Source organism: Aedes aegypti, chromosome 1 (assembly GCF_002204515.2).
Source record: "Aedes aegypti strain LVP_AGWG chromosome 1, AaegL5.0 Primary Assembly, whole genome shotgun sequence".
Lineage (NCBI taxonomy): Eukaryota > Metazoa > Arthropoda > Insecta > Diptera > Culicidae > Aedes > Aedes aegypti.
Genome location: NC_035107.1, coordinates 215,329,823 through 215,353,753, shown reverse-complemented (window position 1 = coordinate 215,353,753; position 23,931 = coordinate 215,329,823). Strand labels below are relative to the sequence as shown.

The 23,931-nt window shown below is 36.2% G+C and overlaps 1 protein-coding gene across 2 annotated transcripts; it reads left to right on the top strand.

The window, feature by feature from the left end:
• The first annotated feature begins 12,781 nt into the window (after positions 1 to 12,781).
• LOC5574626 (protein D3) lies at positions 12,782 to 19,296 on the top strand. Of its 2 annotated transcripts, XM_001661492.2 has the most exons (3): positions 12,782 to 12,859; positions 12,951 to 13,255; positions 18,661 to 19,296. In XM_001661492.2, the coding sequence occupies exons 2-3, from the start codon at positions 13,073 to 13,075 to the stop codon at positions 19,150 to 19,152; spliced, it is 675 nt and encodes a 224-aa protein (XP_001661542.1). In that variant the 5' UTR covers positions 12,782 to 12,859; positions 12,951 to 13,072; the 3' UTR covers positions 19,153 to 19,296. The 2 variants fall into 2 exon arrangements, with proteins under 2 accessions (XP_001661542.1, XP_021713234.1); XM_021857542.1 differs by lacking the exon at positions 12,782 to 12,859 and having other exon boundaries at positions 12,883 to 13,255.
• The last annotated feature ends 4,635 nt before the right edge of the window (positions 19,297 to 23,931 follow it).

Here is a 23,931-nt window from a genome sequence, read left to right as displayed (position 1 = left end):
GCTTTCTCATTACGCAACTGTTTTGAGTTGCGTAATGATTTATAACACAACAATTTTTCAGCAATTGTAAAATAATGGTGAATGCATTCCGATATAATTTCTGATACCCTTAAGTGGTCTTCTACTAAATTGCAAAAAATGTTGTACGTAACTCGTTGCAGAACTCGATTTTTACAGCACTCGTCGTAATTATCCTACTCGGCAAGCCTCGTAGGATAAATTTACGACTCGTGCTGTAAAAATCATCATTCTGCAACTTGTTCCGTAAACTACTATTACTGACTTTTCGGCCTGTTCGATAATGTTGCAAAATTGGGTCTGACAGCTACCGTAGTTCAGTAAAAAGTAAAAATTATTACTGAACCTCAGAAGTTTTCAATCAAAAAGCTGAAAGTTCGGTATTTTTTATGATTTACAGTTCGTACCCAGTATAAAAAATTAACGAACAAGCAAATTGTGATTGAGTGTGAAAACATGAAGCATGGGAAACTGTAAAGCCAGTTAAAACGCTCAACAATTTTACTAACTAAATCAGTAATTTCCATCAATCAAAACATATTTTGGAATCCTGGGTTTTTTCGGTAATCGTAAAAATTACCGAAAAAACCGTAGTTCCAAAACCCAGTAAAATTTTACTGGGGTCGGTGATCTGAATTGGCTGTGTAGGTGGTGAAAATTCAGCAAGTCATTTTTAAAGTCAGTAAGCATCGAAGCGTCCTGCGTGGTCTACCTAGTTTCTCTACTGGAGAAGGGTTGGCACAAAGCTTTGAGCTTTGCTACCAACACTTGGTAATTATTTGCACTTAAAAGTGCATCATTCATGTTAATTAACGTCCAAGCTGTCGGGCACATATTACGTAAATTTACATGATTTTTTGGGGAAACTGCTTACGCAGACTGAATGTTTTGACGTTTCCATTTAAATTCTAGGAATAAAATGAATGATTCCAGTTATTGAAAATTAATCAGTTCCATGTTACCAACCTTTGCAAAAAACATCGTTTGAGTATCATTTGAAGGAGGGCTATGTGGTTTCAAAAGTTATAGGTTAAAGTTAGGTAAGGTGGGTAAGAGAGGTTGGAGGGGGTCTCTAAAAAATTAACTTAATTTTCGAGTCTAGTACATGACTCTGATAACGGCCTTATAGTGGAGGACGAATTACGCGTATCTGTCAAAGGATACAAACTCTAGTGGAAGTAAATGGTACAGTGCTAAATTCGGTTTTAATTTATTTATTCGTAGTCCACTAAACAATTAGAAGATTTATTATTATTTTCACTTTTGATTTTTAATCCATAAGTTATTTTTGAGAAAAAATCTTATATCATTTTTGAGGATATGCGAAAACATAGCAAAACCAAGAAGGTTTGGTCAAGATAATTAGTTTACAAGTTATGCACACATGTATGTTTACCCATTTTTCTATGACGTAGACTAGTTCTTGAATTATATCGATCTCTCGTACATTGTTTTCGATCCATTTATAAAAAAATCATATTAATTAGAGTATATATATATTTTTTATTTTAATGTACCGTAAAATGGGGTGAAGTTGATCACTTTTGTGCCATTTTGTTCTATAATTCCCAGGAGGATCCATGTATTATCATCCAAATATTTTTAAAAACCTGTACTGGTTGAATGTTTATCGAATTATACAAGCGTAATTTTGACGAAATGTTATCATCATATTAAAAATATTTTTTAGAAATCAAAAAGTGGAGTTTTTGATTCCGGGGTGAAGTTGATCAATTACTGCGATAGGTTTTGTAAAATTAAGCAATATGCTAATCAAAAGATTTGGGGTCACTGAATCTGAATCAAGTCTCAAAAATCTTACAACTGAATGATGAAACGGTCAATTTTAGAGTTAAAAGATGTGAATTACAGAATACACCGCATAAAACGCCTAAAGGTATGCAATTTTCCTTTGAATTAGCAACTCGCTCACAAAAAGAACGTGTTTTTTCTCTGAAAATTAAATTTTATCGTCAATGAAAATTCAAAACTGAGTTCACAGAATATACCTAGAATGTATGAAACAGTTTATTTAAATGGTGTTTTTATATAGACTTGGCAATAGTCGATTGTTTGGAGAAGAACCCTTCAACAGTTCATCATCAAACATTTCATAGAAAAACTGTTTTTACATGGTATAATTATCTTGCATATAAAAACGAACTTCAAAACATCAAGAGCAGATATCAGGTAATGTGACATAATACAAATTGTGATAATTGAAATCGGATCATAGCTCTCTTGACAGTTTATACATGTGGGTACGGGGATGATCAACTTTTCCCCACTGATCAACTACACCCCGAATTACGGTACATTAAAAAACGAAAGTATTTCTGAATGTTTGGGTCACCCTATCCCACGAAAGAGCACCCTAATAATGAAATAAAAAAATACGGGTCCCAATTTTTTTGAAAAGGCATGGCTTAAACAATTTTCCAAAGAAATAAAAATATGTTTTTTTTTTTTTTGAACATCGACCGCCTTGGGGACGGACCAGCACAATTGTGCTGGTCTGAATTTGACCCTAAAAAGTTCATGGATTGCTAGAATAGCCAAAATAAAGAAAGTTTTGTTCTACGAGATGATGAGTTTATAAGGTAAATTTTGAAATAATCACTCAAATATGGTCCGTCCCGAAAGGGATATAATTTAACCACCTCCATTTGATTTGGCGTAAATGGCCAAATTATATACGCGTAGCGATCTATCCAAAATACTTTGATCACTAGACTCATGCAAATTTTGAAGTTATTGCTACCCTATGCTTAAACGATGTTAATTATGATGAAAATGATGCTCCCAAAATTTGAAGTGATTTGGAACAAATTTGACTGTGCACAGGTCATTTGAAGTTTATATAGAAATTACTATGGAAAAAGCAAACCTTTTGTGTTCAGTTCCCTAACTGCTCGTCATAATAATCTATGGAAAAGTGCACAAACTCTTCTCATGTTAAAACTTCCCAGTTACAACTCTGCCGAAGACCACATTTTGATGAGACGTAAGCATAATTTGATATTATTGATGACAAAGTCTAAATCATGCTGAGATGATCATCCAATTACTTTAAAATCAACACTGCTTTTTTGCAGAAGAACATAGTAGCCTGGATTACTTTGATTTATTCTTCCCACCAGGAGTACCACTATTGCCTGCCGAACAGTTGGTGGAGCATGTTATATGCAAACCCACTTTATGATGGCGAATAACAGTGTATCGTAAAGTCATCAAAACGAGATCTCCGGCAAAGTTGTAGCTGAAAGGATTTCAAATGAGAAGAATTTGTTCACTTTTCCATGAAATATGATGACGAAAAGATAGTGGACTGAATCCAGAAGGTTGACGTTTTCCATAGTAATCTCCATATAAACTTCAAATGGTCTGTGCACAGTCAAATTTCTTCCAAATCACTTCAAACTTTGGGAGGATGCTATTTACCATTAATAAATTCGTTTAAGCATAGGAGAGCCAAAATTTCAAATTTTGCATCACTCTATTGATCACCCTATTTACTTTTTATTGAACTAAAACGAAAAATGGAAGCATATTGAACCAATAAGACGCAAATGCTTCCAAGACCATGCCACTGGTAATTTTTTTTTTTGTAGCCATAAAAATCACGTTCTGTAAAACCTCTTCCATCCTCGGAAACCAAACAAACTAATATTTTCAACAATTAATGCGATTGTTAAGATGACAAGTTTTCAATTAGATTTTGCATGAGATGCGGTCAGACGCCTGACTCTTGGAGAGCAAAATCTTCGAACTTTTTTGCTTTAATGCATTAACTTCATTAGTAAATAATGTCAAAATATACTAATGTAACCAGAAATTAGAATTACCTTCATTTAGATGTATGTGCTAAATTCGAGTAGGTACGATTTTCACATTTTTATGGCTCATACTGTAATTTTACGTAAGGTATCCCGAGGGCAAATGAGAATCTGAGGTAAGTGAGACTAAGTAAGAGATAGCTCATTCATGAAAAATTTTCAAGGGAGTATTCTCATAGAAAGTTGAAGATACAATGATACGGAATGTATTAAGTACAAAATATATGGTTATTTTTATTATCATATCAAGGGGGTGGGCACTCTCCGCAGTGTGCCTTGCACAGCTATGCCACATTTTGGCACACCTTACCAAAGTGGGTTGCTATAAAAATTACAGTGAACTGAAATTTCCGTCTCAGCAACCATTGAGTGGATCATTAAAATAACCAAAACGGCCGCTATGGAAAGCATAGATAGCGCCACCGTAGCCTTGTGTGTTTGACAGAACAGCAATGCTGTCACAATGTTAAATCCCATATACAGTGGCGCCTTTGTTTTGATGCGGTGAGCACTTGCAAAAACTACGTTCAATGATCCGTTGTCCGAGTTTTTTGTTAACTGTCAAACACGGATTTCATCAAATTTTCGGATTCGGGATCGGCACGGTGTACTAAATTAATTTTTATGCCTTGGGGTTCGGAATTAATTTTCCTAACAATATTGATTATGGTGATTTTACATTTATATTTTTTTTATTTCAGAACGAACTTATAGGGTGGCACCTAACCAGCAGAGCACATCTAACCGATCTGAAGTTAGGATCTATTCTACGATCCTTTATAAGGCGGCATCCACAAATTACGTAACGCTCTAGGGGGAGGGGGGAGTAGGCTCAAGCGTTACGGCTCATACAAAAATTTAAAAATTTTCATACAAAAAGCGTTACGTAGGGGGGGGGAGGTGGTCAAAAATTTCCAATTTTAGCGTTACGTAATAAATGGACGCCGCCTAATGGATCGCTAATCTGAAGGCGATGGAATCAGTTTTGGCTCATGTCCTATTCTAAATTCATAATGAATAATAAATTATATTAAAATACTAGTGGTCCCGGCAAACTTCGTCTTGCCATCAAGTAGGCTGTTCAAAAAGGCTATGGATCGTCCCATACAAAATGACAGTTCCGTGCACTCTCGTTTATCCAACTTTCCCGGTGAATATCCTGGGATTTTTATACACACAAACACGTCGGAACCCATGACGAACAAAACGGAGAAAGAATCATTCAAATGCGTTGACCCGTTCGTAAGCCATTTCATGACATACAAACACAATTCCATTTTTATTTATATAGATAAATTGAAAGCGTCAGTGCCCCTGCCGTCAACCCAAAGAAACTTCCAAAGACGGAGAAATGGGTAAAAATATAAGGGATCTTTGGAGATATCATCGTTGTCGTGTTTTAAAATGATTAAAATGATCCACACATGACATACGTCTTATTGCATTGCAATGCCTCCATCGTAATGTTCTCCCAACTCTTCACACCGCTCTCCCTTCCACCACTATATCGAATAGAAACGTTGACACTTTTTGTTGCAGTTCCCGTGTTGTCTTGGAATTCTAGTGGGCCGTTTTCTAAACCTTCCCATTGAAATATTACATATACTGTACTTGGCTTTCTCGTTAGTTTTCTCAGCGATAATGTAAGTAAATTTCATCTCGGAAAACTAACGCACCACAAAAAAAAACATGACGGGAACGTAATGCCAATTTGACAGGCAAACCAGAAGAAAATTTAATTATGTCAATGCTTGCTGCGAACGTTTTTCCATAATTTCAGTTCAATGTTTGTTATAGCCTAGAACAGGACGTGACATCTCAACTAAGACTGCCCAGTTATTTTTTAGTCGATAACCTTGACGATACATCAGCCAGTGCTACCAGTATCCTTTTTATTGTGCATCCCGATAAAATTCAGAAAAAGAACTTCGCTCAATTTCCTCTTCTTTATCAACGAACTTAAGGTAACACACGATAGACTCATCGTGGCATCCATGAACAATCTATGTTCAAACTATCGTTGAAAAGAAAATATTTCTGTTTAATATCATATTGATCATTCGGTGATCTTTCCGGATCATGTGCTTGCTAACAACAGGCATGTTGATACACTTTCAGTTCATCTATGTCCGGTAGAACCGATGTCACATCCCCAAAACTACAAAATTGATCACCATTTATGGATAGCAAACAGTTGCACCTTAAGCACCGCCAACACATTTTCAATCGGAAGGATTTTGGCGCGCTCGAACTGACAAATCCTCCGTTGTGGTGAAACATCTTCCGTCGACGTGATGTTGGACAGTTTTCTAAAACAGTCGAGGTAAAAGCCGAGCCGGCAGAGCAATGACAGTTAGTTCGTTCAAAACTTCGCTTCGGAAGTTCAACCGGCGAACTCCAGATTGGTGCTGCGAAGTCAATAAGCAAATCTTGTGAACAAATTCAAATATCAAAGCCTGTTTCTTGTACGCTTCAATCATTTAGTGCAATGAAGGATGCAAGCTTTTTTTGAAAATCAGGTTAATGTTCAAAACCGACGATATTTTTAGAGAAAATGGACACGATTTTTATTAAAGTGCTCTTAATTAAGGATTCTTTATTTTTTTAACATTATAGGAGCATATGTGATTAACTTAACATCGAATATAAACTGATTTGTGACAAAAAGATTTTGTGAAAAAAATTTCAGACTTTTGATAAAAACTTTAATTTATGAACTAGCAACACGGCTGGGCTAACAGCAAAGTGCTCTGTTGCATTCCAACGCAATTATGTGGAAGTAGGCCTTTGCCAAAACGACCAATGAGAAGTGGTATTTTTTGACAGGTAATTGGTTTCGTTTTTGTACTTTGACCTGCCACGTCTTGTCTTAGGTTATAGCACGTTTGGAACGCTTGGCACACCTTGGCGCTCTGAAGGCACAGCTTTGCCGAATGAAGTGCGTAGTATGACCTCCCCCTTGTATCATATGCTTCTAGTAGCAGTTGTCAATTCAGCGCCATTTTCAACTTGCAGGACAAATTGAGACACGTTTCACGTTTTGCACTACACTATGGGTCAGGAACGCAATCTGGCGAGAAAAAATTAATAACTTGGTAACGAAGCATTTGGTGTCTTCGGCAAAGTTTTTTGTAACATCGAGGAGCATCTACTGGCATAAACGGATAGTTTGTAAATCGTCCGCATAGGTGGCACCACAATCTAACTTTATAGTGTGACGTTCTAGATACTTGGTCATTTTGATAAAATAAACAACTCTCTCGAATGCGTCATAATTCCACAGCCTACTGTTTTCAATTTATAGGCAAAATAATAGCTACTAAATTAGCAAAAAACCTGTTTTTTTCCACGAAATGCGGGCGTGAATCTTTCTTGACCGCAGTTTCTTCTGAACCCCATAGTAGGCACGACTTCCACAGATTATGCGCCTTCGCATTTCACGTCTAACGTTGTTGTCGGCCGCCAGTAAAGATCCGAGGTAGACGAACTCGTCAAACCACCTCGGAAGAAACCCCGTCTATCGTAAAACTGCTTACTAGGCGTGCTATGTCGCGCCCAGTTCCGACGAATTCATCATCAGTCCGATTCCTGTTGCTTCGCGTTTCAGATGGGTGAACAAATCTGCCACCGTTTCAAATTTTCTTCCAATAATATCAATATCGTCCGCAAAGCAGACAAACTGTCCGGATCTCATGAAAATCATGCCACGACTGTTAAGTCCGACTCTCCGCATAACACCTTCTAGCGCAATATTGATCATCAGGCACGAAAGTTCATCATTTTGTCGTAGTTCCGGCGGGATCCAAACGAACTGGAGCGTCGCCTGAAACCTTCACACAATTTTGCACACCTTCCATCGTCGCTTTTATCAGTCTCGTAAGCATTCCATAGCTCTAGGCTGTCGATACTATCGTATGCCGCCTTGAAATCGATGAAAAGGTGATGCGTTGGGACCTAGTACTCACGAAATTTCTGGAGGATTTGCCGCACGGAAAAGATCTGGTCCGTTGTCGATCGGCCGTCAACGAAGCCGGCTTGATAATTTCCCTCGAACTCGTTTACTACAGGTGACTGACGACGGACAAGATGATCTGGGATAATACTTTGTAGGCCGCATTATCGCTCGAAAGTTCTCGCAATCTAACTTGTCGCCTTATTTGTAGATGGGACATTTTATCCCTTCCTTCCACTCCTCCGGTAGCTTTTCTGTTTCCCTGATTGTGCCTATCAGCCGGTGCAGGCAAATGGCCAGCCTCTCCGGGCCCATCTTTATGAGTTCAGCTCCGATACCATCCTTATCAGCAGCTTTATTATTCTTGAGCTAGTGAATGGCATCCTTAATCTCCTTCAAGGTGGGGGCTGTTTGGTTTCCATCGCCCGCAGTACTGACGAAAGCATTTCCTCCGTTGTCCCGTCCTTCATTGCCTGTGCTGTCAGCGCCATTCAGGTATTCGTCGAAGTGCTGCATCAACCTTTCGATCACCTCACGCTCGTCCGTCAAGATGCTCCCATTCTTATCCCTGTACATCTCGGCATATGGCACGAAGCCGTTGCGGTAAGCGTTGAGCTTCTGATAGAACTACATTGTTTATGACTCCTTCCACTGTTCTCCAGCAGTCCTCAAGAAAGGATTAACGAAATAGAGATCCGGGCACAGTTTAACCATCACCAGATAGTGGTCAGAATCGATGATAACCGCTAGGGAGTCTATTTTATTCCTGCAGATACGCAAGGTACCAATGGAACGCCATACCCAGCATTTACTGTGCCAAATATGCAGAAGAGCACTCATCAAATAAAATTCTGCCGTTGGAATTGCTTTTCGAATTGTTACATGAGCAATGATTTGGATGAAAGTCATCAATGACAAAAATTTTCGGCTTATTGCGAGTAAATTTTCACAAGTCAGTTTGAAGCAAATTAACTTGCTGCCCAGTGCATTGAGAAGGCAAATAAGTAGCCATGAAAGTATATTTACCAAGCTGCACACTTCGAAAAAATCGAGTAATTTTGTGTCATATAAGACCGACATATTAACACTAAAAAAATCTTATTTTTAAAGGTGACGCAGCCGTCGATATTGACGGAATAGATCATGACACAAATTGAAATTTGAAACATTATTAAATCTACGATGACGTAAACATGAAAACACGTAAATTCAGTTCCATTTTAATAAATGCACTGCACTATTTAGTCACTTGAATTGATTTTACAGCATAATGATTTAAAATTACTTTAACGATGACATAATGCACCGCAGCACATTTGTTAAACGTCAAACGCAATCGGAGTGAAACAAAATATTTATGAACCAAGTAATCTTGGCTTTCGAGTCAAATCCTTGATATGACTATAAATTCAGTGCATGGTTCTTGTTCTTTAACTTGATAGGTGTAAAGTGAATAAGAAATAGAAAAGACTATTAAGTGATTTGTATAAATCATCGTCCCCGTGGTGGTATGCAGCTGCTGCTTGCATCGATTTCATGAAAGATGTTGCTCTTGTACCCAGCGATACGCGGCAATCAATGAATGAAATTATTTGTGAAATATAATGTCGAAGAATAAAATACGATGTGGAAATTTAACATAAGTATTTATTATTACGCATAATCAGTGTCCGAAATAAATGAGTAAGGGAATCCCTTGGAATATTTGAGGTTATGTTGATATGCAATTATCAATTACGTCATGTTTGAAATTTACTGCACACAACATTGACACTTGTAGAATTACTAGTTTTGCTCACAAAACCACGAGTGTAAAATGAATTCAAACGTAATTTTGTGTCATTTTACTTGCTTTAATATGTCGGTCTTATATGACACAAAATTACTCGATTTTTTCGAAGTGTGAAATCTAACAAAAATAAGTGAATGAAGCATATTTTATTTGGAGAAATCTAAAAACAGATAATAGCTGCAAAGCATCCTGGTGGATATTGTAAGAGTTCCTTTATAAATTATGTGATAATCTTGTCCAGATTATTTTGATGAATTTACCCCAGAAATTTTAGAACCTATTAGAATAATGCCCAAGATTTTATAAAAATTATACTCCGCATTCTGTCAGAATCCGACCTAGTATTATTAGAATGATCCGGGATATGTTTAAATCCTGAAAAAGCTTTAATAAAAATCATGGTCAGAATGTCCATGTCTTCAGGATCTCACACAATAATCATTTCGTAATTCTTCCCTGAAATCCTTGAGAATGCTAAACAGTATTTCATAAAAAAAAACCTTCTCAAAATCCTACAAAGTATAATATTGTAACGGTGTCCAGGATTTTAAAAAATTACGTTGAAAAAAACCCTGACAAGAAGCTCATGGAATTTTGTTGAAGATTCTGTGCGAATCCTGCCCATTTTATCGGTGAAGGTCGTCTCCAGAATTCTCAAGGAACCAACTCAAGATTTTGTTAAAAGCTTGTCTCGTTTTCTTTTATAATCCTGCCAAGGGTACTATGTCAATCACAGCCACGTGTTAGGGAAACTAATTTCTAGGATTATGTGAGAGTATTAGCCCATAATTCAGTGAAATTAAGTTTGAAAATTGAGCCAGCAATGGCAATTAGTTTTGTTCAGGCTTCATTTATTGAGTTTTGAAAGAAGTCATGGTAGAAACATTGTTGTCGTAATCCCAGTGATATCTTATCTTGATTTTAAATTTGTAACTTTTTATTTCTCAACTCAGCTTTACGCGTAGAACTATTTTAATCGTTATTAAAATTGCAATCGAAGCTGCTTAAAATCTAGCTGCAAAACAAGATCAGGAATTTGAATCAGTCATAAAATAAAGTATTCAAGAAGACACAAATAAAAACACAATTTAAATAACTACCAAGCTAAAATATAAGTTTAAAACTGAATTGAAAACTATAACAATTAGTCTTGGTATGCTTTACTCTCGGTGGTTACAATAGTCAACGGGCCAAATATGAGAAAAATCATGGAACCCTTCGCGGGCCGCAGAAAATGAGGCCGTACGTTGAACAGCCCTGCATTAAATGATTGTTCTTTTTCTTGAAATTGTTCAGTCAGAGTGGACCAAGTGCACATAGTCCATCAAAAAATCGTTCTATCAGAGTTTCGGATTGTGATTTTTCATGTTTATCACTTCACATTATATTGTTTGAAAGTAACACAAGGATGGGTAGAAATATTGAACCAAAATTTTACTGAGATAAAAAAATACAAAGCGTTAGACTTTGAGCCCGTTTTTCTCAAAATATGAAAAATGTCACTTGGTCCACTCTGACTTAACGCCGACCATCTGTGAATTGAAATTTGCCTACCTTCAGTTACCTTCTCACCCGACTTGACCCAGTGATCCACCGGAATAACTCCGGCCACAAGAATATTTCCGCGTTCCTCTGTCTAATTCTAGAAACTAGATATGTGTGCCAGTATACTGACAAAAAATCATTTGAATCCATAAAGAATTCGCTGAGCGGTGAGGGTTTTAGAATTTTTGCTTTCACTCAGGCCTATACGGGTTAACAACAGCCGGCAATTGTGTTCGTTGCACACTCTCCATCCATCATCCTCCTGGCCACATCGAAACCGGTAGAACCACTTTTCAATACCAATCTTAATGCTGTCGTGCTTCACAGTTGCCGGCAGTCCATATGAACCCACTGCAGGCTAATGATTCTTGAGGATAATCACTTATATTGAACCGAGAAGAAATGTGTGACTATTTTTAGTTTATCGTTTAAATAGGCCAAAATCGTGATTCGATGTGAACTAGGGTCGTGCACTAGGGTGTCCCAGAATCAATTGTTACTTATTTAAAGTAGCATTTCAAACGATAATTAGTATTATGTTCAGTGCAAATAACATGAACAATGCATTCCTCAAATTAGATGCCAGTCTTCTACACTAAATGTACTTGAACCCATCTTAGAGTAACAGAATTGTGTAGAGTAAAGTAACTTGTTATGGGCCTTCCTTAGCCGAGTGGGTAGAGTCCGCGGCTACAAAGCAAAGCCATGCTGAAGGTGACTGGTTTCGATTCCCGGTCGGTCCAGGATCTTTTCGTAATGGAAATTTCCTTGACTTCCCTGGGCTTCTTCGTACTTGCCACACGATATACGAATGCGAAAATGGCACCTTTGGCAAAGAAAGCTCTCAGTTAATAACTGTGGAAGTGCTCATAAGAACACTAAGCTGAGAAGCCGGCTCTGTCCCAGTGGGGACGTTAATGCCAAGAAGAAGAAGAAAGTAACTCGAAATCGAAATATTTTACAATGAAAGGTCTAATAGAAACTGCTGTTACATGCAGTTGTGATTAATCGAGATATATCACACAATGTTTAAAACGAAACATGCTTCGCAACCCTATAGAAGGGAAGATATGCTACAGATATAAATCATGTTTATAGCACAAATCAACTTTCTGAAAAATCATTTATGGCAAAGTAGGCCGTCATTGAAATTTGTACGCGTCGTTGATGATTGTTGCTTATTCAACTCCAGATTTTGAATCGAAAAAAAAACAGTTGGTTTTGCACAGACACAGCTGAAAAAGTATCAGCATACTTTATGAATGTTAGAGCGTACAGTGATACTTTTTCAAGTCAATATGAACTATCAAGACTGACCATCACTTATTATCACTTTGGAATTGCAAGCTTTAAAGTCATAATTGCTGCTAAAATTGGGAGTCATTAGTTCGATTCTATCCAAGAAGACTAGTAACCTTTTGAAAAACTCCTTTTCAATTCGTCCATTAAATCCATTTGCAAAGTATATGTAATGCTTAGATTTTAGGTAGTTGTATAGCAAATCGATTTTACAAGTCATTTTTGGTAACTATTCAAGCTATTTTCCCATCAGCAACATTACTTTTTGAGCTGTGTTCTTGTTTCTGGGACACCCTAGCGTCCACATCCAGTTAAACATTGGTACCCTCACCCTAGGTAAGCTACGAACGAGCTCAAACCTACTTTGAGCATCGGAGCACTATAACTATAGCTCATTCAACGACCTACTAATAATCGGTAAGCATCCCATTGCTGTCTGGTCTCTCGAACGGACTGTGATAAGCATTTTTTGGAATAATCAATTTCACTTTTGTTTCTATTTTGTTAGAACGACTGACTAGCTAAATGTCTCGTCTCTGATAACGACACTGTGGAATCCTCACTTGAAAGGCTTGCGATAAGTACCCAGCTCTTATTACCAGCAATCAAAACGATAGACGGTGTAGTGCAATGTCACGAGAGAAGCTCATTTCGACAACGACAGTGGCTCTTTATGGGCTGCTGCTGGTTCAGTTGATTAGCTGCTGCAGTGCCGAGGAGACTAATAGCAAAATGGTGAACGTTCAGGCGGCATTCTCCGAGCACGAAGTTGTTCCCGATGTGGTGGATGCAGCTCCGAAAGAACTGTTGAAGGTAACTATATTGTCGTTTTAGTTGATATCGTCAATCGTGAATTCTCATTTTGTCAATCGAAATTTCAACTACAGTGACTCAAATTCATATTTGTACAGGGTACTGAATTCACATCTAGTTGGGGTCTTCCTTAGCCGAGTGGTAAGAGTCTGCGGCTACAAAGCAAAGCCATGCTGAAGGTGTCTAAGTTCGATTCTCGATCGGTTCAGATTTTTATCGTAATTGGAATTTCCGAATGCGAAAATGACAACTTTGGCAAAGAAAGCTCTCAGTAAATAACTGTGGACAGTGTTGTTCAGACTCATTTCCCCGAAAATAACATTTTCCGAACTACGAAGCCACGAACTACTACAGCCATGCTCTATCCTCCTAAGATAGAAAAGCAGATGGTTAAGCTTGAGTACTGCACACAAAATCGATCAATTTTGATCCCGGAGAGCCACAATTCAAGTTTCGGTGAAATGAAATGAGTGAGTGAGTGAGTGCGAATCATTTCACCGAAACTTGAATTGCAACACTCAAGCCCAACCACCTCCCCCTCCATCTCAGGAATACAACGCACAGTTATAACAGTTCATGGCTTCACAATTCGAATTTCGGGGAAATGAGTCTGGTCAACACTGACTGTGGAAGCTCATTGACACTTAGCTGAAAAGCAGGCTTTGTCCCAGTGAGGTAATGCCAAGAAGAAGAAGAAGTAGAATTTTGCTTGCAGAGTACAATACATGGATAAGACAGCAAGCACATTCATCGTGTTCAGTTGCTCCTGATGTCAATTCGCTGTAACGGCAGCGGGCGTAAGTCCGCCGCCGGACTCTAAAAAAAAGATGATCAATAAGCTATTTTCATTGGAATTTTTAATCAACAAGTTAGCTGTAGACTGGAAAATGCTACATTTTATCGAATGACACTTTCCATAATTACCCGTTGTCATTGATAGCTCATTTTCAGGAATTTTTCTGACATTCATGATTGTCATACGTCTTGGAATGACAAACATACCAATTATATATTACACATTATTATAGGTAGTTCTTTCATTTTATACTTTTATACTACCTAGACATTTTTGACATCAATCACTTAGTATAAATTAACCCTTAAAAGGCGTGAACGATTTTGTTTCACGTTTTTAATCCTATCCTTTGAATCAATGGACCAATTCTCAAAATTTTAACGGTATTGCGAAGGGGATTAGTTGCACCTTCATATGCATCCACTAGGATTTGGATACCGGTGGCCAATCCGAATACATTGCCGGAAATGTAGTGGAATAGAAGGTGCATTCCACGAGTCATTCTCGGTAAAATTTCATTTTATTTCGAATGTATTTTTGGGATCGTATATGAAAATAGTATGTATAAAGTCTAGCGATCGCATGTGGACACTTTTTGAATCACAATAATCACTTGGCCAGAACAAAACCTAAAATGGTATCTGTACGTCCAGGATGATTCAATATACATACAACAGTTTTAATTTGCTAAAACAGTGGTTTTCTTAAGTTTCGAATAATGATAATTTTCTAATGGTAAAACTTGACCATTTTAAACCAAAAAATGGGGTTCTTAAACTAGACGTAAAATGGTCACAAGCACTCAATATGACCAGATTCGCTTCCAATGGTCATCTTGTGTCGAGGTTTCTATGGAAAACAAAATAAGATTTGGGTCGGTTCTACAAAATCGCATAATGAGAGTTCTGGCCTCCGGTATCTGAACATGTCAAATGGTCAAGTAATTATTGTGATACAAAAATGGCCCACATGCGATTGCTAGACTCAGTACATTACATTATTTCTATCTCTCATTTTCCCACAAAAACTTGATGATAAAATAATACCTACAGCGTTAATTTTTTCAATTACTTACGGCATTACTTATTGTACCAGTGCACCATGGTCCAGAGAGCAGATTTACGCTTAAATATGCATTCAGAGCTTTAGAATGAAACATTAGACAAAAACTGCCTTCTACAAAGTTGTTTGTATTAGTTATTATTAGTTACATGTTATTCAAAATTAGGGTGGTCCTCATTTTCATAGAAATAAAATAGCTATGTTATTTGTAAAAAAAAAGGTAAAACATGCTTCAGCAAAATTGTAGACCATTCAATTTCGAGAAACTCTATCAAAAAAGTTTGTTTTTGTTTTGATTTGACTGATTTATAGATTTTTCCTATGTTCACATAGGGTGGTCCCTAGAAAACTGATTTTCTGGTTCCAGCCTTTTCAATTCTAATATCTCATTAAAGTAGTCTTTGAACCACTTTTAATGTATTTTCAAAAATGCGTAATTCGGGGAGTGAGAAAACTTGCTGTCTCTAAAAAATACCCAGGTAACCAACAAGCACTGCTATAAGCGGTATATGAGCCATTTAACGGATTTTCAGTGCCTAATAGCTTCATAAAACATTTTCGAATGCTAACCGTAAACAACGACCGTCAATGCTTCTAAACAGCCTAGTGTCATGACGTTTATCAACCAAAACAAAACTGAATCAGGATTACGACGTTCTAATGGACCCAATAAATAATAATTTAAATATTTTAAATTGGAATGCTCGTTCCTTGAATGGTAAAGAGGACGAGCTGTTTAATTTTCTTACAGCTAATAACGTGCATATAGCAGTTATTACAGGAACGTATTTGAAACCTGGTTCCAAACTCAAAACAGATCCAAACTTTTTGTTTATCGTAATGATCGACTTGATGGGGCATGTGGGGGAGTTGCAATCATCATTCATAGGCGTATAAAACATCAACTGTTTTCATCATTTGAAACTAAAGTTTTTGAAACTTTAGGTGTTTCTGTTGAAACACAGCTTGGTAAATACACTTTCATAGCTACCTATTTTCCTTTTCAATGTTCTGGACAGTAAGTTAATTTGCTCCAAACTGACTTGCGAAAATTGACTCGCAATAAGTCAAAATTTTTTGTCATTGGTGACTTTAATGACAAACATCGGTCATGGAATAATTCTGAAAGTAATTCCAAAGGCAGAATTTTATTTGGTGAGTGCTCTTCAGGATATTTCTTAATTCAATACCCTGATAGCCCTACATGTTTTTCCTCTTCTAGAAACCCATCTACGATTGATTTGCCAATAACCGACTCTAATCATCTCTGTAGCCAACTGATTACTCATGCTGATTTTGATTCTGATCATGCCCCTGTTACGTTTCAAATATCCCATGAAGCGATTCTCAATCCTATCAGCTCCACTTTCAATTATTTTCGAGCCGACTGGAATATATATATGAAACATATATTAGCTCTAATCTTGATGTTAACATTTCTTTACAAACAAAACTTGATATTGACAATGCTCTTAAACTTTAACAAATTCCATTGTTGAAGCTAGGAGCATTGCAATTCCAAAATTTGAATCCGTGATTATAGACGATGATCTTAAACTCTTGATCCGTCTTAAAAACGTGAGGAGAAGGCAATTTCAACGCACTCGCGATCCTGCTATGAACATTATATGGCAGGATTTGCAGAAAGAAATTTAAAAAAAAATCACAATTAAGAAACAAAATTTATGAAAATAAAATTTCTCAATTGAACCCTGGCTCTAAGCCCTTTTGGAAATTATCTAAAACTTTGAAAAAACCTCAGAAGCCAATACCAGCATTGAAAGAGGAAATCAAATTATTACTAACTAATTGCGAAAAAGCTCAAAAACTTGCTGCAGTTTGAAAGCGCGCACAATTTTAATTTAGGACTAACTAGTCCAATAGAAAATCAAGTTACTCAGGGCTTCCAAAATATTCTCAATCAAGAGAACGTTTTCAAAAATTCCTGGGAGACTAAAAAATTCAAAAATCTGAAAGCTCCTGGTGATTATGGAATTTTCTACATCCTCATCAAGAAACATCCAGAAAGTAGCTTATCATTCTTAGTTGATATATTTAACAAATGTTTTCAATTAGCATATTTTCCTGACAAATGGAAAAATGCTAAGGTTGTACCAATTTTTAAACCAGACAAAAATCCTGCAGAAGCTTCTAGCTATCGTCTAATCAGTTTGCTTTTCTCCATCAGTAAGCTTTTTGAAAAGGTTATTTTGAACAGAATGATGGTTCACATCAGGGAAAATTCATTTTTTGCCAATGAACAGTTCGGATTTCGCCAAGGACATTCGACCACTCATCAACTTTAACGTATAACAAATTTGATCTGTTCCAACAAATCTGAAGGCTATTCTACTGGTCTTCCGCTTCTAGACATAGAAAAAGCATTCGACAGTGTTTGACACGAAGGTTTGACCGTAAAATTAAAAAACTTTAATTTTCCAACATACATTGTTAGAACAATTCAAAGTTATCTGTCAAATCGTACACTTCAGGTTAATTATAAGAACTCCAGATCTGAGAGACTTCCTGTAAGAGCTGGTGTTCCCCAAGGCAGCATTTTGGGACCAATATTATACAATATTTTCACATCTGTCTTACCTGAGTTACCACAGGGATGTCAAAAATCTTTGTTTGCGGATGACACAGGCCTCTCCGCCAAAGGAAGAAGCCTGCGTGTCATCTGCAGTCGATTGCAAAAAAGTTTGGATATTTTTTCTACATACTTGCAAAAATTGAAGATTTCTCCTATTGCTTCCAAAACTCAACTAATAATATTCCCACATAGACCAAAAGCTCTTTATTTGAAACCTTAAGTAGATATGTTGTCACGATGAGAGGGGTTCCAACAAATTGATCAGATGAAGTATGAAGTATCGAGGGCATTCAAGCCAAATGTAACAAATATGTAAAATGTCTCTATCCTATATGAAAATCAAAACTTTGTATTAAGAACAAGCTTTTGATATTCAAACAAATTTTCAGGACAGCCATGTTGTATGCTGTACCAATATGGACTAGCTGTTGTAATAGCAGGAAGAAAGCTTTGCAGAGAATTCAAAATAAAATTTTGAAAATGATTCTGAAGCTTCCTCCCTGGTATAGTACCAATGAGTTACATAGAATATCCAATGTTGAAACATTGGAACAAATGTCAAACAAAATAATTAATAATTTCAGGCAAAAGTCGTTACAATCTCCTATTGCCACGAATAATGCGTTATATATTTAGTGCAAGCATGTGAAATCAACTCACCTGTAAAAAATCTGAACTGCTACGGCTAATGAAATGTAATTTGTTGTTAACAAAATGTTAATAAAATCTAAAATTTGTTTTACCAAATTAGAATGATAGTGTTGTCTAACAACACAGAACACCTAGATATAATAAATGAATGAAATGTTTGGAATGATATTAATAAAGAAATTAGAAAAAATATGTTTATGCGAGATTTGATAGTTTTTTAACCGAGTTGATGTAAAACAGTGCTCTGTACGAATATGAATTTGAGTCACTGTATACATTGCTAAGGTTTCATTTCGATTTTAGGTATCCTATCCCAGCGGTGTATTTGCCAACGGAGGCGATGAGCTCACACCGACACAGGTGAAGGATCAACCAAATCTGGAATGGTCGGCCGATCCAAATGCTTTCTACACCCTGTTCATGGTGGACCCGGATGCTCCCAACCGGCAAGATCCAAAGTTCCGCTCCGTTTGCCACTGGTACGTGGGAAACATCCCCGGAGATAAGGTCGACCAGGGAGATCATCGCATTGCGTTCGTGGGATCAGGGCCACCCCAAGGCAGCGGACTTCACCGGTATATCTTCCTGGTGTACAAGCAAACCGATGGACGGGTTGACCTATCGGAGGCACCGCGCACTTCCAATCGAAGTCGGAACAACCGGCTGAACTTCCAGCACAAGGACTACGTGAAGAAGTACAACCTGGGCGAACTCGTGGCGGGCAATTTCTATCGGGCACAGTTCGACGACTATGTGCCGACCCTGCACGCCCAGTTGTCCTCTGGGACGGAGTAACACAATGCAAATTAAATGATGAACTCATTAATTTTTTGTTTTAAATTATGGAGACAAGGTTCTCAATTTTAACCATTCTTTCAAATTCTCTACAATTCACTTTTTAATGTAAAATTATAATAAATATTTTGAGGCAAAATCTAACCATAGTTTTCTATAATAATGCTGCGGCTGGCAAGAAAAGTCTTGAATAATTCCAACTAATGCGAATTTGCTGATGACGAGGCTAGATAGCCATATAAGGTACCGTGGGGCAAGTGGGTAATGGATTTTGCATAGTTGAGATTCTTCAAATCCTTGAGACTTTAAATTAAAACAAATGAGGTCGTTTATATTTTTTAGCTTGACTCCCACCAAATATAAGCAGTATGCTGGAATTTATTTTTATGTGAAATTGAAGAAAAAAGTACCCAAAAGTGGGGCAAGTGAAAAGTTTATCATTTTGAACAATAAATTCAAAAACTAACAGTTATATTCACGATTTTTATGAACTTTAACATTTGTTAGAACGTCTCAATGAACAATAACATAAGTAATATGTAAACAAAGAAAATTTTATTTTTATTACTTTAATTTTCTTCTGTTTAGTTGTGTTTGTTGACATGATTCCACAACATTATAATTGCAACATTTCCAATGTTAGTTCTTACATTATGGGACAGCAATAGTATTTCTGCTCTGTTGTAGAATTTACACCGCTCGTTATTTGTTGACAAAACCGGAATAACTCTTCGGGAGAAATCAAACGGAATCCTTCAATAAAGTATTTAGAAACGTTTTTATGTGGATACACCTATACCCCATTTTTTATGTTTTGGACTAGCTTTACGTAGACATTCCACGAGATTTCCGTGCGTTCACTTATATTGGAACTTTTCAATCAATGTCTTCCTTTTAATCGGCTGTCCGAAGTAAACATAGGGGGAGATCCCCCAGTACCGGACAGCACCCAATATCGGACAAAGTCGAAACATTGAGAAATCATGGTCCAATCAAGATGGTGTATTAGTAGAAAAGAAAGCTATTATGTAGACTAATGTTTGCGTAGAATAACACATCCTTGAAATATGCATGAATATGAAAAAATACTTTGGATCCCGCAACCGTGATCGAACATAATCCTTATTTGATAGTAGGAATGTATTTTGTACCATAATCGAACTAAATATTGACAAATTAAGCAATGTTAATGTTAAGCACCTCCTGTCCCTCAGTTTCGGACAGCTTGATTTGTTATATGATTTCATTGTAATTATTGCACCAGTGTCTCAAAATACTTTCATTTTTCATGGGTTTCGTCGATCATGGTATCAAACATGCAATAAAATTAACAAGAATGAACATTCAGAACAACATCGTAAAATGTGCTACTTTTCATCATATATGAAAGAGGTTTTTGATAGGCATCTTGCAAACTAAGAAAAACTCAAATTATTCTTGTAAATGTTGCAAATGCATTGAATTGGTAATTATAAACTATTCCTATAGTTTACACATTCAATGATGTTCAAATTTACAGAATTTTAGGCATTTCCAGATCGTGTCCGGTATTGGGTACCACCTTTCAAGATCGATCAATTTGGTACTAAAATATATCATCAAAATGCAATGTCAAAATTCATATTTATATTTTCAAATTTATTTTTGTACACTATAAAAATGATAATATTTATCATAAATGGGTAACACGAGCCCATAAAATCAATATTTTTCGAATTATGAATTTAGTGGCTTAAGTGTCCGGTACTGGGGGATCTCCCCCTATTTATATTGTAATATTTGGCAACCTATTTTTTAGAGAAGTTCCATGATTTGGCCATGATAATAGCCTTTAACACTTTGAGTATAGTGTTTCTTGAATTATCAGCACGTTCTGTTGTTCTATGATAATTGCGAACCTTGTATACTTATAGCTACCTAAAGAGAAAACACAAATTAAATCTCTAATGAGAAACTTTTCACTTGCCCCACGTGATTAGAAAATTGACGGTGTTTCAATTTAGTTATTTTTAGGTATATGTCGAAATAATTCTAAAACTTGTTTTATCGCTGTTTAAAATTGTCAGAGGGGACAACTTAGAAGTGGTACAGAAAATTATTTTCCGCGACTTTTTTCCGCTGAAAATATTAAAATAAGATTGCACGCCGCCAACTTGTTACGGAGTAATAGTTGACAGTTTAACAATCTTTCGCTTTATTATGCAATAATGGCTGAAAAATCTCAGGAATCTCTTACCTATCGTAATGTTCTCAATGGCCTCAAAGGTTTACGCATTAGTTTAAAACGTATATTCACATATTCAGTTAAATATACAAATTATTTTCACTTACCCCATTTACCCACTTGCCCCGCGGCACCTTAATGCGAAAGTCATTCCCATCCATAAGACTGCTAATGACTCACACTTGAATCAGCAAATGCAACTCCCTTTGCTTTATGTTTCTACAGAATATAATTACAATTAATTAACAATTCAAACCTCTTCCAACAAGTCATCCGTGCTTCTACGATGGGTACTTGAGGGTGCGCTACTAATGTAAGTCAAACAACATTTAGATGAAAAATTTCCCAACTAATCGCATGCATTATATCATGTTAAGACCTAACTAAGTCTAACTAAGTCTTGATTAAAGATCAACATCTGTAATGCTGCAATGCTTCACAGAAGTATATGTCAAGCAATCAACACATTAAATTGTGGGTTTCGTGGCCGTGCGGCTAGTGTTACCAACATTGGCGTAGGAACAGGGGGGGCCAGGGGGGCCAGGCCCCCCCCAGAGTCATACAGGCCCCCTCCAGAATTTTGGATGATAATATATATTAAAATTAAAAAAAAATATTTACATAATTCTAGAGTGAAGAAAAATCTTCTGATACAATTGACAAATATTCAGTAGTTACGTTCTTTTATTCTGTTAAACAATAGTGGGAAAACCTCGCTTGTCATACACAGCATCAGTGTGACGGTTCTGTCTTCGGTGAAACGTGCGACCATCGGAAGATTAATCGTCCGGCTGTCACTCGACAACTTCGTTGAAAAAAAAAAATACTGTGATACTAAAGACCGTCAGTATGCAGTTCCTTTAATTCGTATTTTTTGAATTTTTGAATATTTCAAATGAATTAGCATAGAGCAGCATTCGACCTGCAATATGATTTTTTATGTTCTTGAAGATGCCCTGAATAATTACTACTTGGAGGGTCCATCATAATTACAACTCGTATAAAATTAATACAACTCAACAAAATTAATAGATATTAAAGCTGACGGTAAATAAATAAAAAGGCAAAATTACTAAAGGAACTTCTTAGACATAAGATAGCTGCAATTATTGACAAAAAACAAGACTCTATTCATAACACATATCTTCAAGAATTTCAACCTGGTTGAGGCTTGTACCAAAAGTTTGGAAAACAAATCGGCCATAGTTTTTTAATCGCACAATATGTTCTTTCTTTGTTTTCGCTTAGATTTTTTTTTTAATAATTTCTTGAATTTAATTCAATTGCTTAAGCTCTATACTACGTTTTACCTAGAAAAAATGTACAGTCTCAAGAATTTTGGTTTAACCAAATTCGTTAAGGTATATCAAAGAGTGGCTTTAGACCTTTTTCTACAAATCTCTTAGAGATTAGTCAAATAATATTGTGAATTTTTTTCATGTTCAAGTTGATCCCGAAATGTGTTCCCGGATTCAACTAAAATATTTATACTTTACCTTTCAAAAGTTCAAACTTTGCCTAAGCCAATTTTCCAAAAAAAAAAATCATCGATTCTGTCAAACTTCTTCATATAGTTTTCCCAAAAATGTTATTAAAAACTTTATCGCAAAGTTCAATAAAAGTTCTTCAGAAATATTTTAAAAATACATAGTATATTGCGTCACAAATTCTCCTTTTTTCTGTAAATTCTTCTTCAAATCCTCGGATTATATAGGAATTATCTACAGAAAGTATTTTTGGAATGCCTTTCTGCTTCGAAACTTAAGAGAAATTTTATTGAAAACTCCTAGGCAGGAGACAGGAAATAATTAAAAAAAATATAAAGACATTCCTTGAAACATTACTTTAGGAATACCTTTATAATTCTGCAAAAATCCATATTCTGGAATTGAATTCTTGTGTAATTCCAAGGCGGAATTCTTAAAGGCTTTTTGGTAGAATTATGGGGAATCTAGAAGTCTAAGAAGGAATTCTTCTGGATTTCAAGAATAATTTCTAAAGAAGAATCTGATGGAGCTCCTAGAGATTTTTTTTTTTTAATTCATTAGAGAGGTTTCAATTATCCTGCAGTTATTCATCTCCAGAAGAAGAAATATAGATAATCATTTATCTATGGTTGTTTTGTCATCCATCTGTTGTTTCTGTCTGCTTTAACATTTTGTTGTTTCTCCTTCTTTGGCATGACGCTTTCTCGAGAAACTTTGTTAAAAATCTTTCTCCAAAAGCAACATTTTAAAGAATCCAAAGGAAAAAAAATTATTCTAGGAATATTGAATAAAATCAGGATTTTTATACGTATGATTCCTGATTTCTTAAAGTCCATCAGTAATTCCTCAACGAATTTCCAAAGTAATGAACAAATTTCCTCTAAATTTAAAAATATTCCCTCAATAAAGTTTGTTTGGAATTTCTGCAAGAAGAAAAAATAATTTTCAGATTTATCAGTTAGCCATACTACCATGAAGTTTCGGAGTTCATGCAAAACATTTTCTAACATGTTAGAAACAAAAACTTTCAGTAAAAATTCCATCCGTTTTAACATCATTGCCCATTAC